The sequence below is a fragment of the Parasteatoda tepidariorum genome, chromosome 7 (genome assembly GCF_982258835.1).
Source record: "Parasteatoda tepidariorum strain Cologne lab strain chromosome 7, Ptep-v5.0, whole genome shotgun sequence".
In the NCBI taxonomy this organism is placed as follows: Eukaryota; Metazoa; Arthropoda; class Arachnida; order Araneae; family Theridiidae; genus Parasteatoda; species Parasteatoda tepidariorum.
In genome coordinates this window covers 76817828-76831648 of record NC_141761.1, presented here as the reverse complement: position 1 = coordinate 76831648, position 13821 = coordinate 76817828, and the positions used below count along the sequence as shown (strand labels likewise).

At 31.8% G+C, this 13821-nt stretch overlaps 1 protein-coding gene across 8 annotated transcripts in view; it reads left to right on the top strand.

Moving 5' to 3' along the window:
- tup (LIM1_Isl and LIM2_Isl domain-containing protein tup) overlaps positions 1-13821 on the top strand; it is a 128362-nt gene that overhangs the window by 97239 nt on the left and 17302 nt on the right. For 4 of the 8 annotated variants that reach the window (XM_071183277.2, XM_071183274.2, XM_071183275.2 and 1 more), the window contains one exon: positions 7617-7808. In XM_071183277.2, coding sequence (XP_071039378.1) covers positions 7617-7808 — 192 coding nt within the window. Of the gene's footprint in view, positions 1-7616; positions 7818-13821 lie in introns of all 8 variants that reach the window. The other 4 variants (XM_071183276.2, XM_016065902.4, XM_016065903.4 and 1 more) reach the window with 1 other exon arrangement.

Below are 13821 nucleotides of genomic sequence, written 5' to 3'. Positions count from 1 at the left end.
CCACTCACCAACCCCCATGATTGCTTCGTAATAATTGTCTTTTCTTGGCAGAAAACAGTTTTTCTACTGAAGTTAAAATTATTCCCTTAACATATATATACTAAAAGGAATTCTGTTTGCTTACACTTGTGCCTCTACTTCTCACGTCCAAATATTACTATCTATTAGTATTAAAAACATTTAGATCCCTTGGTGAACAGAAGTGATTCTTCGAAGCAATCATTCTTTAAAATAACATTTATATTCTTATAACATTATATTGCACAAACAAATTTGACGAGTTCGCAACAATAATTTAATATTTTCGCTAATGATAACAGTACTGGCAAATAACTTTAAATTTTGGATTCAAAAATATTTAAAGAAAAACAATACCTTTACGACTTTCGTTAATTTCATGCTGATGACAACCACAGCATTATTGAAATGAATGAGGAAAGACTGGATCCTACCGCGTGATTTTTAGGCCAATAGTGGACAACAATGGAAAACTGTCACACCATCATTAGACATACTCAAAATAAAATAAAGGTCGCCACTCAGCTTTAACTGGTAAGTTTAGTCGTAACATTTTAGCAAGCAGCATTATGAAAAACTATTAGTTTTCACACACATGCGTTCTCAATTTTAATTGGTTGTTTTGTGCGTTACTGAGAGCAAGTCTTCTGTGATTGGCTATTTGTTATCATTTCATTTTCTTTTCATATTATATAAAGATATATAAAATCGAAGATTAATTAATACTGTTTGTTCACTTTTTGTTTTAAGAAAATAAGCGTATAAACGAGGAAAAAAAAACTGTAATATTAGAGAATTCGAGAGATTTTGCTAAATTTAACGGAATACGTCAGTGCTTGTATGCGTATCATATCTTACTATAGTTGTAAATTATAGTGTATCTGAATAATAAAATGGTGGCTGCTACTTTGCATCAAATAGAGTAAAAAAAATCCCTGTTTCATGGCATAGAGAAACAACTAAATCCATTGCTGTCCAACTAAATTCCAAGTTATGTATGGTGTTTCATTGCATCTCTTCGGTGTAAAGTAAGTTACCATAAGTTTTGGTGTTCAGATGCCTTAAAATTTTATATCCTGCACATAATAATTGAAATTTTTGATCTATTTCCATCAGTAATTCTTGAGATGCAATTTTTTTTAATAAGTGCAAAAAAATTCTTATATATTTACTGGAAATGGGTTATAAAAAAATTATTTTAAGCTATGAATAAACTTATAAAAGCATATTCAAGATATTGACACAAAATCATAATTCAACAAAATTATCTTAAAATAGATTATAGTTTTATAAAATAATTGTAACTTATGATTTCTCGCATTCCAGTTAAGAAAGTTTTGCTCATATGAGAAAAATTATGTTTGTTGATGGTGAATTATAAAGCAAACTCTCGGATCATAATATGTATTTTATCATCATCATCCCATCGCCTCAGTCTTTCTTTTCCTGTATGATTTTGAGTCATTCTTTTTTGCTGGCCACAACTCTTTTGCAGTTGATAATTGCTAAGTAATTTCAGTTCCTCTTCTATTTCTTCCTCCCATCTAGTGCTAGGTCTGCCTCCGGATCTAGACACTCCTGATTTCCTGCCTATTAATATTTAAATGCTTTTCGGTGTCCATTTTTTGAATAGCTCCAAATAGTTACATCATTTTATTTTTATAGTTGCTACCATATCTGGTTCCTTAAATTTATCATTAATATCTTTATTAGTTCTGACCCTTAAAAGTCCATCCTCAAAAATTGAGCCAGAAATCCTCAGTAAAATTTTCCTTTCCCATATTTTTAAAACATATGATTCGTTTTTATTGAAAGTCCATGTCTCAGATCCATAAAGAACAATTGGTCGAATAAGAATAATTTTAAGTACATAAGCGTTTAAGTTAAATGTTTGCATACACGGAGAAAAATTGTTTGAAAATATAACCGTACTGTATAGTAATGACATTTCTGGTAAAAAAAAAATAATAATAATTCCCGTAATAAAAAATAAAATATTCGACATTTATACAATTCACCTGACAAATTTTCCATTTGCATGGTAAGGGTTTAACCGGAAATTCTGCTTTTCAAAATTATAGATTTTATTACCACACATTTAGTAAAAAATACATAACTTAAAAGTGAATTTAATCGATTAAATGGTTTCTATGGCATGCTCTAAGGTATCGTGTGATAAAATTACAAAATTTTACCACATTCACCAAATTTTACTATATATTATAAAATTATATTTTTTTTCTTTAATTTTACCAAATTCTTTATCAAATGGCTTTAATTAAAATTACCGAGCTGTTTGGTGTTCTCATTGAGCCTGAAATTATGTAAATTTTACCATATTCTGGTTGTTTTGACAAAATTCTTTTTCTCAGAGTAATAAATTTTTATAAAGATCATAAAAATTTTTATAAAGCGTTATTACACATGTTTATAACAGCCAATGCGTAAATGTGAAGATATAAAAATTACTTACTATTAATAAGCGATGAAACCATAAATAAAAGATGAAAAAAACACGTAATTAGTAAAATTTTTAAAATATCATTTCTTTTTTTAAATTTTCTTTTCTTTGATTAATTGAGGCAGTTTTTCTCACGTTATTTAGCTATTAACTATCAAGACAAGTAATTTGATTTCCTGTTTGTGATTTTTTTTTCAAATTTTACTTTAATTTCTACTGCTTTAATCTAGTTTTTTTTTTTTTCTAAAACTTATTCTTACTAAATACAGAAAACAGTTACAATTGTTTTTCTTACAAATAATATATAAAAGACGTTTTATACTAATGGATTTTTAAATTTTTTTTTTCTTTTTCTTTTTTTTTAAAAACTTTTCTTTGAAGTCAAAGGCAATATACTCTTACTTTTATATGATCCGTTAGCTATATAAGGACTTTGTATTGCATTATACAATGAACATATCAAGCAGAAGCTATTTCATCACTTAAGGTAGAAAAATGACACCTATATTTTCATTATGTTTCATTTATGCTATCGGTTGAGTCAAAGACATGATTGATCTCAAGACTAAAATCAGATACAAAGCAAAACTTTTTTCTTTCTTCTTTTCTTCAATAAGAATCGATGGCATGAGAATATTCATGTCACAGACATTAAGAAAGAAAACTAACTTTTAATGACAATAGCGTGAAAGATTGATTTATTCTGTAAGATTACTTAATGGAAAATACATTACGTTTCTTTTCAAGCCTTAGTGCTTTACGGATAAAAAAAAGTTGCAAACTACTTAATTTACTTTCATTTGAAATATTGAAAATTCACTTTTGAGTACAAGAAAAATGAATTATATTTTGTTTTCAAATCGAGCTCCATACTGATTCTTACATTAAATCAGATTCAAAAAGCTCTTTTGAATGGATTAAAACAGAAATTTATAAATCATAAGCTTTTAATATTTTTAAACCTGTGAGTTTCTTTAATTAGAAATTATTTATGTATGTTATAATGCATATTCATCGGCGCATACAGAGGTTCTATTATACAAGGTTCTTTCTGGTTCATATATATATATATATGTAATGTTAAAACAATTATATATTAAATATAATCCATAAATAGAGCATTTATCTAAGGCGCAAACGTTTAAAAACCTTTCCCACAAGAAAGTAATAATATTGATCTAATTATCTCAAAAAATGTGATGATGTGGCTTTAGTAGCTTGGGAAATTGATCAGTCCCACGCTACTGAGGCCTATTAACATTTAAATATATTGTCCAGAAAGATATAAAAACCCTCTTTCCAAGGTCAAATGTGCTATTCTCTACCTATCCACCAGCATGTAAGGTTGTCATTCTGGGGCTCTGGCCCTTACTTTAATAAAATTATATTATGATTCCTGCAGTTTCCTGTATCTTTTTCAAGAAGCACCGGCCACACTACGAACTTACAATGTTTAGGCTTTCAAAGCGTAACAGATAAATCGGCAGTGATAGTTTCCTGTCGCGAAAAATTATTATTGAAAACTGAAAATGCTATTTAATTTAACAATGGAATACATCTTTTGATAATCGACTTTCGCTTCTTAAATGATTCGTAACCTTGGATTAGAAATTCGAATGCGTGGGTGTGGTTAAGAAGAACGAGGACTGTTATTTCTCTCTTTGTTTTGTCTTCCTCTCGCTTTAATCACCGATTAGAACTTTATTTTGATGACTTTGGAACTAAGAAACAGAAAAATTAAAAGAATAATGTCTGATTCAGAAGAAAAACAGGTGGATGCTCCAGCACGCGTTAATATTTCTCCGTGTGAGGATAAAAATAATTTTCCCAACTGGATCAAGTATTTCAATAAAAAATGTGAAATCCTACATTTGGAAGAAAACTGGAAAATAAATAACATATCTGAATATCTTAAAAGAGACTTATTTACCTTCTACATTAATGAATGCATAGAAATTGAAGAATAGACCTACTCCCCAGCATCGGTACAGAATACAGCAGCCAAGGTTTGTGAATTCTTTTAATCGGTATGGAGTACCTCAGCATGATTCCCAGCCTCCGCAGCCCAGCAATAACAACAGCTGTCCATCAAATGACTATTTATGTGTGACATCGCGAGTGAACAATAAGAATTTACTAACTATATTGGACACAGGATCCAACATCACTATAATTCCGAACCATTTTATAGGACAATCAAAAAAACATTTGAACTCTGCTAGGATTTTAATTTCGCAATTTCAAGGAAATATCAAAGGAAACCTCCAAAAGGTAAGTGTTAAAATAGGAAACATTACAAAAGTAATAACATGCGCCTTTATAGACACCCCTCATTCTGTAACTCAATTTCCTCCTGCTTATTTAATGTATGGAAAATTACCTTGTGATTCTCTTGTAAATCAAAATATTTATCCTCCAGTTGATGAAGCAAGAAAAATAGCTGCTCAAAATACTCAAGAGTTTTTTAAGAAAACCAAAATTCGTTATGACACTCATTTTTTGGAACCTAATTTTAAAGTTAATGATTTAGTAATTTACGAAGAATTCCATTATCCTAACACAAGGAAATTAAGTTCACCATATTCTGGTCCATACAAAATTTTAAAGAAATTATCTGAGGTGTCATTTGAAATTGATAAACCTAATTTTCTCACTAAGAAAGAATCAGAAATAGTACATGTAAACAAATTAAGGAAATTTTATCCAAGTCAACAGTTTCGATTGTATGTAAAAAATTCATAATAGCTTTTTAATGATGGTATTTTCATATGTTTTTCATTTTTATTTTCTGCCCCTATTTTTGGAGTCCCGTTATTTTTTTTTAATGCATCTATGTCTGAATTTTTTTTATTACATGATGTTTGAGAGTTACTTCGGAAAATTAAAGTAAATTTCCTAAATTTTATTTTGCAAATGAAATATATAGAAATGGTTTTTTGAACCGTGGGACTCCTCACATAGACTGTTTCTTTACTGATGTTTTCTCCTCAATTAAGGATCAAGCATGAGTAAACAAACTTAAAACCCTATTTTTTTCCGTCTAGTTGGGAATATTTTACCCAACTTAGACTATCAATTGTTATCAATAGATAACGCTTATATTTTTATTATTTTGGAATAAAGCATATCATTTTCTACAAAGATTTATAATGCACTTTGTATGTAAATTTTTATGCTACCGAAGAATTTAATTATCATGTGGAAAAGTAAACATTTTAAATTAGATTACTTATATTATTTGTATTATTTTATTTGTATTGATTTCTTCAAGTGTATGTCATATGTTGTGAATAATTCTACACAATATTTGTGAAAATACATAATTACTAATGAGAAAGTAAGAAAAACTATGTAAATGATAAGTGAATTTAAATGACTTTATGAATAATAATTGTTTCGAAAATGAAACAATGATGATTAAGAACATAAACTTTTTCTTTTCTTCTTAAATGGATGAATAACTTAATAAATTTAGGCCTGAACAATGGATCCAGTTTATTTCAAGAGAAGAACTTTTCACAAGTTGTGAAAGTTTGGTTTGATTTATTTTTATTTTAGATATGTCATGGTATATTTTGTTTTAGATATTCTAGAGTTGTTTTGATATTTTTTAATCTTTTCAACAGGAAAAGGAAAAATGTACATAATCATTATTAATTATTATAAAGTTATTAATTATTGTTGTTCAAAGTTATGCAGAAATATTTAGTTACTTTTATAGAAATGTTGCTGTGTAATACTTTACTTATAAATGTATAATATTGGACAATATACCAAAAATAATAAATTTTAATTTGAGGTCGCGTGAAGGGGGAAGTTCTGACCAATAGGCTAGCATATTGATCAGACCTTTCTTCAGAGGGGGGGAATATTATGTAATGTTAAAACAATTATATATTAAATATAATCCATAAATAGAGCATTTATCTAAGGCGCAAACGTTTAAAAACCTTTCCCACAAGAAAGTAATAATATTGATCTAATTATCTCAAAAAATGTGATGATGTGGCTTTAGTAGCTTGGGAAATTGATCAGTCCCACGCTACTGAGGCCTATTAACATTTAAATATATTGTCCAGAAAGATATAAAAACCCTCTTTCCAAGGTCAAATGTGCTATTCTCTACCTATCCACCAGCATGTAAGGTTGTCATTCTGGGGCTCTGGCCCTTACTTTAATAAAATTATATTATGATTCCTGCAGTTTCCTGTATCTTTTTCAAGAAGCACCGGCCACACTACGAACTTACAATGTTTAGGCTTTAAAAGCGTAACATATATATATATATATATATATATATATATATATATATATATATATATATATATATATATATATATATATATATATATATATATATATATATATATATATATATATATATATATATATATATACATGCACACCGAAGAGCCATTACGTTATGATCACCCTCCATCTATAACAATGGGCTCGCCCAGGTTTTCATGGTTTCTCGCCCAGGAACAATGTTTTCATGGGGCACATTAAGACCCATAATCCTCATAGAACAATCCCTGACGTCTGTAAGCTACTTGAACATAGTTGCAGATCAGGTTCACCCATTCATGGCAACAGTTTTTCCTGCGGGGGATGGTGTTTACCAACAGGATAATGCACCATGTCATAAGGGTCGAATCATCATGGATTGGTTCGAGGAACATCCAGGGACTTTCAAGTCACGTCTTGGCCCCCAAATTCACCTGACCTTAATCCAATAGAGCATTTGTGGTCCTACTTGGAAAACCAAATTCGTGCTGCCACGCTACCCCCTCGCAATGTGAGGGAATTGCAGGACCAGTTAGTGAGCGCTTGGTTCCAGATACCTCAGACTACCTATCAGCACCTTGTGGAATCAATGCCACAGCGGGTGCTGGCAGTTTTGAGGGCTAAAGGTGGTCCTACGTGTTATTAGCAGGGTGGTCGTAATGTAATGGCTCTTCGATGTACATATAACAAAAAATCTAAAATTCTGTGTATTATATATGAAACCAAAATTACATCAAGTTGTTTTGAAATTTAAGGTAATTAATTTCAACCTTTATGTCATCGTCTATTTTGCAGACAAAAAAAATACTGCTGGAATTCGTTAATTGAATATAATATTTATAATTTTTAGGATGGGCGACAGTTAACTCTGGGGTCTATGCGAGGAGTTCCGATGGTTGCCACTAGTCCAGTCAGGCACGAAAGTCCTATACAGATGAATCCAATCGAAGTCCAGACATACCAACCGCCTTGGAAGGCTCTAACGGAATACGCCGCGATGCAGCCAGACATCGACCCGACAGCACCACATTTCCAGCAGATAGTAAGTCAGGTGAGATTTCATACAAAAAAGAAAAAAAGTTTCAATTAGTATGTAAAATATATAATACCATCCATAAATTGCAAAAAAAAAAAAAAAAAAATTTGAATAATTTCTGAAATTTTAGCTGAAATAATATATATATATTTCTTTTTCTTTGGTATTTTAATTTAATAAAATATTTATTTTAATATTTTCTTTAATTTTTCGAATGCTCATTTCAAAATTTTATTACACTGTAAAAAATCCCGGCCCTTTATGTGGCGGTGTTTTTTACCACAAAATTCTATGGAGCAAAAAATCTGATACATCGTCAATTTTACAGCAATATTTATTGTAAAATAACTGAATCACTGTAATAAAATAAATGTTACAGTAAAAATTACGGTATAAAAGCTTAAGTAAAAATACATTTCATTGAAAAATGCATGTTACTCTGAATGACTGTACTTTTTTTGGTAATTTTTTACAATGTACTTACATTTTATAATTTCAAATTTCTTTCGATTTTTATGCATGGTGTACATTTCATGTGATTTTTTTTTGTGCCCTCTCACTTAAGTTCTGAAAAAATACAAGGAAAGGACTTCAAATCGAACTAATAATTTTCCTACTACTTGTTATCCATTACGCATTCTCAATGCAGGACATTAAAATGTGATTAATTATCCATTAATATAATTTTTTTTTCCTTTGAAAAATTTTGCTCCAGAGTACCATTTTCTCTTACGTAGTTTCTGCATTCTTTTCGAACATTCATTAGTTGGCCACGAATTTTTTTTTTTTTTTCGTTGACCATTTCAGTATTTAATTTCAGAACTGAATTAATAAGACAATGACAATAAGAAGAATTCGAAGATAAATGAAACATTTAAAAGAGTAGGTTTAATATATAGACAAACTATTATTATTATTATTTAAAAACTTCATGCATTCAAGATTCCTTTCTGGATTAACAGAAGGATTCTACAAGAATTCCGGAAATTTTCTGCAAGAATTTGGTAAACTAGGAAAAGGTTGTAAAATTACAAAGTCATCTTAAATTTCCATAACTCCCATATTGGCATTTCATTAGAAATTTCCTCATACTTATAAATATGTTCTTGTTTATTTGGAAGCACTGTAATCTCAATACTGATTTTCGTCTTCAACTTTCAACTTTCAAATAATTCAACTTTCATGACTTTCTACTTTATTTTATTTTCGAAAACAAGATAAAGTTTTCCAAATTCCAAACTGCTAACGGAAATTCCTAAAAAAATTTGCCTTGGTAAATTAAAAGCGAAGAAACACCTTTGAGATTTTTCGGCACCTTATTGTTAAGCATCACCTAAACTGGTGCAAGGCGCCGACCTTGTCGTAATTGCACAATAAAAGATCTCAGGCTATGACCGAGGGCGCTTTCCGATTTGGACCACCACTTTGAGGGAAAAGATAGCCCTGGCGCCATGTGAGTCGTAGAAATCTTTCAGTTCTGTGTCCTATCTGCCTTTATTTTTTCGGGCATGGTACTTCTCAAGATTATCATGCTTTACTTGGCGACAGTCTGTACCCCAAACAACCGATATTTCGCCGACTTTCGATAGATTAGTAATACCAATACTATGTTACTTTCAGAGTGATTCTCCTGGAATGGTGTCGGGGAAAAAATGTTGCAAATAATCAACCTTTTATTAGACTAAAAGAAACTTTTATAAGATTAAGGCAGGTTGAATGTTTTCTTGCAGGTGTTTTCCATTTCTAGCTAAATGTTAAAGTTCTTATTGATATCAGTTCGGTTTGAAACTGTAAACTTGATATGTTAGTTAAGTTTTGTAATTCGGTCTAAAAATATTGACATTTATATTGACTTTTAGGGGCATTTTAAAGTTGCTTGTACCTTTCAATGTCTTATTAAGTATATTGATTAGTGCAACTTTTTTATTGCTAGGTGTTAAGGTTTGTAATTAAATAATATATCCTTAAATAATATATCCTTCAAACCTTTTAATCGTCTATCATAGACTAAGTACAATAGTATGCAGCATGGTGCTAGCTATTTTATATTTTTCGTTTGAATATTATTAAAACTATTTTAATATTTGAACATTTTTTTATTGATTGATATGAATGCGGTTAAAAACAGTAAACTTGATAATTTAACTAAGTTTTACAATTGACGTAAACCAAAAAAATAATGGGCATTAAGGGACATATTGAAGTTGTGAGTACTTTTCAGCGTCTTAATAAAAATACTGGTCTGCGTCGCAATAAAAATAGGTTGTGCAATTTCTTTGTTGCTCTACGGTAAAATTTATATTTAAATAATATATTTGGAATTGTCACTGCAAGATGCCTTACAATCACTGCGTTCACAACTTTTTAATTGTAAAAATGTTAGACTAAGTTTAATTGTATGCAGTATGGCGCTAACTATTTTGTATTCTAAGTTAGAATTCAGCTTAAACTATTTAAATATTTCCGTTTTTTAAGAAACGTTCTTAATGAAAGCCATTATACGCTATTCAATTGGCGTTACTTTAATTGGTGTTATCTTAATTAGTAGTTTTATTTGGTTTTATTGTCTTATCTTGAGTAATACATCCTGAAACATTAATGCATTATGAACAAATAACTGACTTGTCATTGGATAGTAGATCGAAACGACTACAGGTCTTTGCTGACTGAATCCTATTTATATGATAGGTCACTTGCTCAATAAGTGATTAGTGATCGTTTCTTTATTCGCGTTATAAAGCCACGCCAATAACCAAATAAAACCATAACCAACATGAAAAATATGAGTAAAATAAATAATTAAATTTATTAATAAATGACAAATTTCTAAGCACCGAAGAACTCAACGAAAACCTAAAATAAAACTAAGTATGATGAATTTAAGTATAAAACCTGGCGGTGATTTCTGTTTAGATGCGGTTGACAAGGAATCTTGATTGTGACTGGACATCTATGATGTAATGTAGATTTTATAGCATGAAATATAGAGATGAAAATTACATGATAATATGATGTGTGGTTACTTACAATTTTGTTGATGATGGAACGAAAATAAAATTTTGAACTGACCATCTGAGGCCTTTGAAAAATGAATTTTCCAGACTTCTCACATTTTCAGATTTTCATAGGAAAGAGTTCTTTCACTGCATATTGGTGTAGAGGTGATTAATTTAATGCCATTTTTGGTGCATGTAGTCACATTTTTATTTACTTTTATTTTGTCATAGTCTTATTTAGGTTTTTTTTTTTTCATTTTCTTTTTTGTTTGTCTACTGTAAACTTATACTTTCATGCACGTTAAAACCAATTTAAAGGATTCATTGCAAAAACATTTCGTTTGAAAAACAGGCACATTTTTTGCAATACATTCGAACTAATTCTTTCAAATAATTATTATTTTCTCAATTTTATAAAAACTTTTGAAAACTATGAATGCAGTTCTGTACATAAAAATGCATTTAGTTTAACTCAAAACCGAAAATGGTGGAAACTATAAACCACATGATAAGAGCAACAATTCGATATATTAAAACCGATATTGTATTGCGAAACTAAACTGCTGTTTGTAGAAAATGCAACACCATGAAGGAATCATCAGAATCAAATGAAATTCGCAGCAAATGTCAATTATAGGATATTATGCAAATTAATAAAGTTTCAGAGCCATCGCGCGTGCGTGGCGCGCGCAGCGCCCTCTGAATTGATGCTGAAAGCGTATAAATAAAGTGCTGTAGCGGGACGTTGAAAATAGTCTATGATTATTTGTTAGTGGCAAACGTTTAGTGAGACCTGAGTATGCCTCCACGACGGAAGAATAAGAAATTCAAGCAACTTACGGAGTTTGAACGAGGGAGGATAATCGGCCTTCGAGAAGGAGGATTTTCCTATCGCGCAATAGCAGCTCGTATGCAGCGGAACAGTTCCACAGTGATGCGAGTTTGGAAGCAGTGGACCGACGAGCACCGAACAACTCGAAAAACAGGCACTGGACGACAGAAGGTGACGTCAGAGCGCGATGATCGACACCTGCTCCGCATGGCGGTGAATGATCGCACAGCTTCCTCCAGGCAGCTGGCAGCACATTGGTCTACTGCTACAGGTGTACAATTGTCGGCTTCGTCAATTCGTCGTCGTCTGCTGCGCCGTGGATTGCGTGCAAGGGTGCCATTATACAGGATTAACCTCACGGCGGATCATCGACGGCTGCGTCGGCAGTGGGCTCTTGAGCACAGAGACTGGCGAGCTGATTGGCACCAAGTTGTCTTTTCAGATGAATCACGCTTCAATTTGTGGACCCATGATGGCCGTGTTCGTGTTAGACGTTATGCCGGTCAACGCTGCCTTCCTGAGTGTATTATTGAACGACATAGTGGTCGAACACCCGGAGTTATGGTCTGGGGTGCGATTTCGTATCATGGACGATCCAATTTGATACGAATTGAGGGTAATCTCAATAGCAACAGATACGTCCGTGAAGTGCTACAGCCCGAAGTCGTTCCTTTCCTTCAAGGCATCCCTGGAGCTATCTTTCAGCAGGATAATGCACGCCCACATGTTGCGCGGACTGTTAGAGACTTCTGTTCAGCACAACGCATGCAACTTCTTCCTTGGCCTGCTTATTCGCCGGATATGTCGCCTATTGAGCACGTGTGGGATATGGTTGGTCGGCGTCTCAGTCGTGATCCGCGTCCTGCAGTTTCCAAAGACGAACTTTGGTTGCGCATACAAGCGATATGGAATTCTCTTCCTCAATCAGATATTCAACATCTGTTTGACTCCATGCCACGTCGTATAGCAGCACTTATTGCAGCGCGTGGTGGCTGCACCAAATACTGATTTCGGACGCTTAATTTGTTTCTTTTGTTTTGAAAATTTCATCATTTATTTGTATCAGTACAAGTCGTTTCTGCATTAAATTTCATTTGATTCTGATGATTCTTTCATGGTGTTGCATTTTCTACAAACAGCAGTTTATTTGTAAATAATATACTTGAATGCGTAATTAAATGTTATATTCTAGCATATAATGTTTTAATTCACACTACTGTACTGTAGGAATAATTAGTTTTGAGTACATTATGAATATGCGAAGAAAAACTAACTTTTAATGTATCTAATTATAAAAAGTTTATACAAACTACAGCAGGGTTTAAGTAATTAAAATATAAAATATTTAAAGAAACATTGTTTTATTTTCTTTACTGATAAAAAAAGATAACTAAACAATGATGTTTAAAGAAAGAAGACAACAAAGTTCCTTGAGAAGATTAAAGCAACACCTGAAAGTGCTAAAAGATTTCCCATCTTTACATGAACAGCTTTACAGTTATCGAGTTCTACAAACACCCGTTCAAGCGTGTTATAATCGAAGGTAGAAAATCCTTTTTGAAATGAATAAACAGATGGACAAAGCGTACCAGAAACAATTTTTCGATAAGGGTGGTTGTACGAAAGGTGAGGGGGGGGGGTTGAACCCGATAGTTATCGCGATCATCGTAGCGTGAATGGCGCGAACAATGATTTGGAAGGCGTGTGTTTTAGGAGGGAAGAAAAAAAAAGTTCTACAGAATATAGATGTGGATGATGGAGGAAATAATGCATTGTATATGATGAGGACACATTGAGGGCGCATGGAGTTTTGGTCACGTGGCCGTCCATCGGCCGTAGAATGCACACCCTCCTGGGTAATCTTTGAGGGAAAAAAGAATGTTTGCAAACGATGACGCAAGGCTTTCCCTTTACGTTTTTGAGGAATATGCAATGTATTCATATCAAATATAACCACAATGCGGAATGATATTGATCTGAATAGCGAATAATTGACCGTAATAATTTGGGAAATAATCATTTTCATGCTTGCATTTACTACCCTTGACAAAAATAAGTTGAGTTTCATTATTTATTGCACTATGTGGCACTTTTCTGATTCACTCTTATGTATCAATAGAAAAGCTTATTAAACATCTAGAGAATAATATAAAATTGATAGTATCAATATTTTCATTACATTATTCTTTCC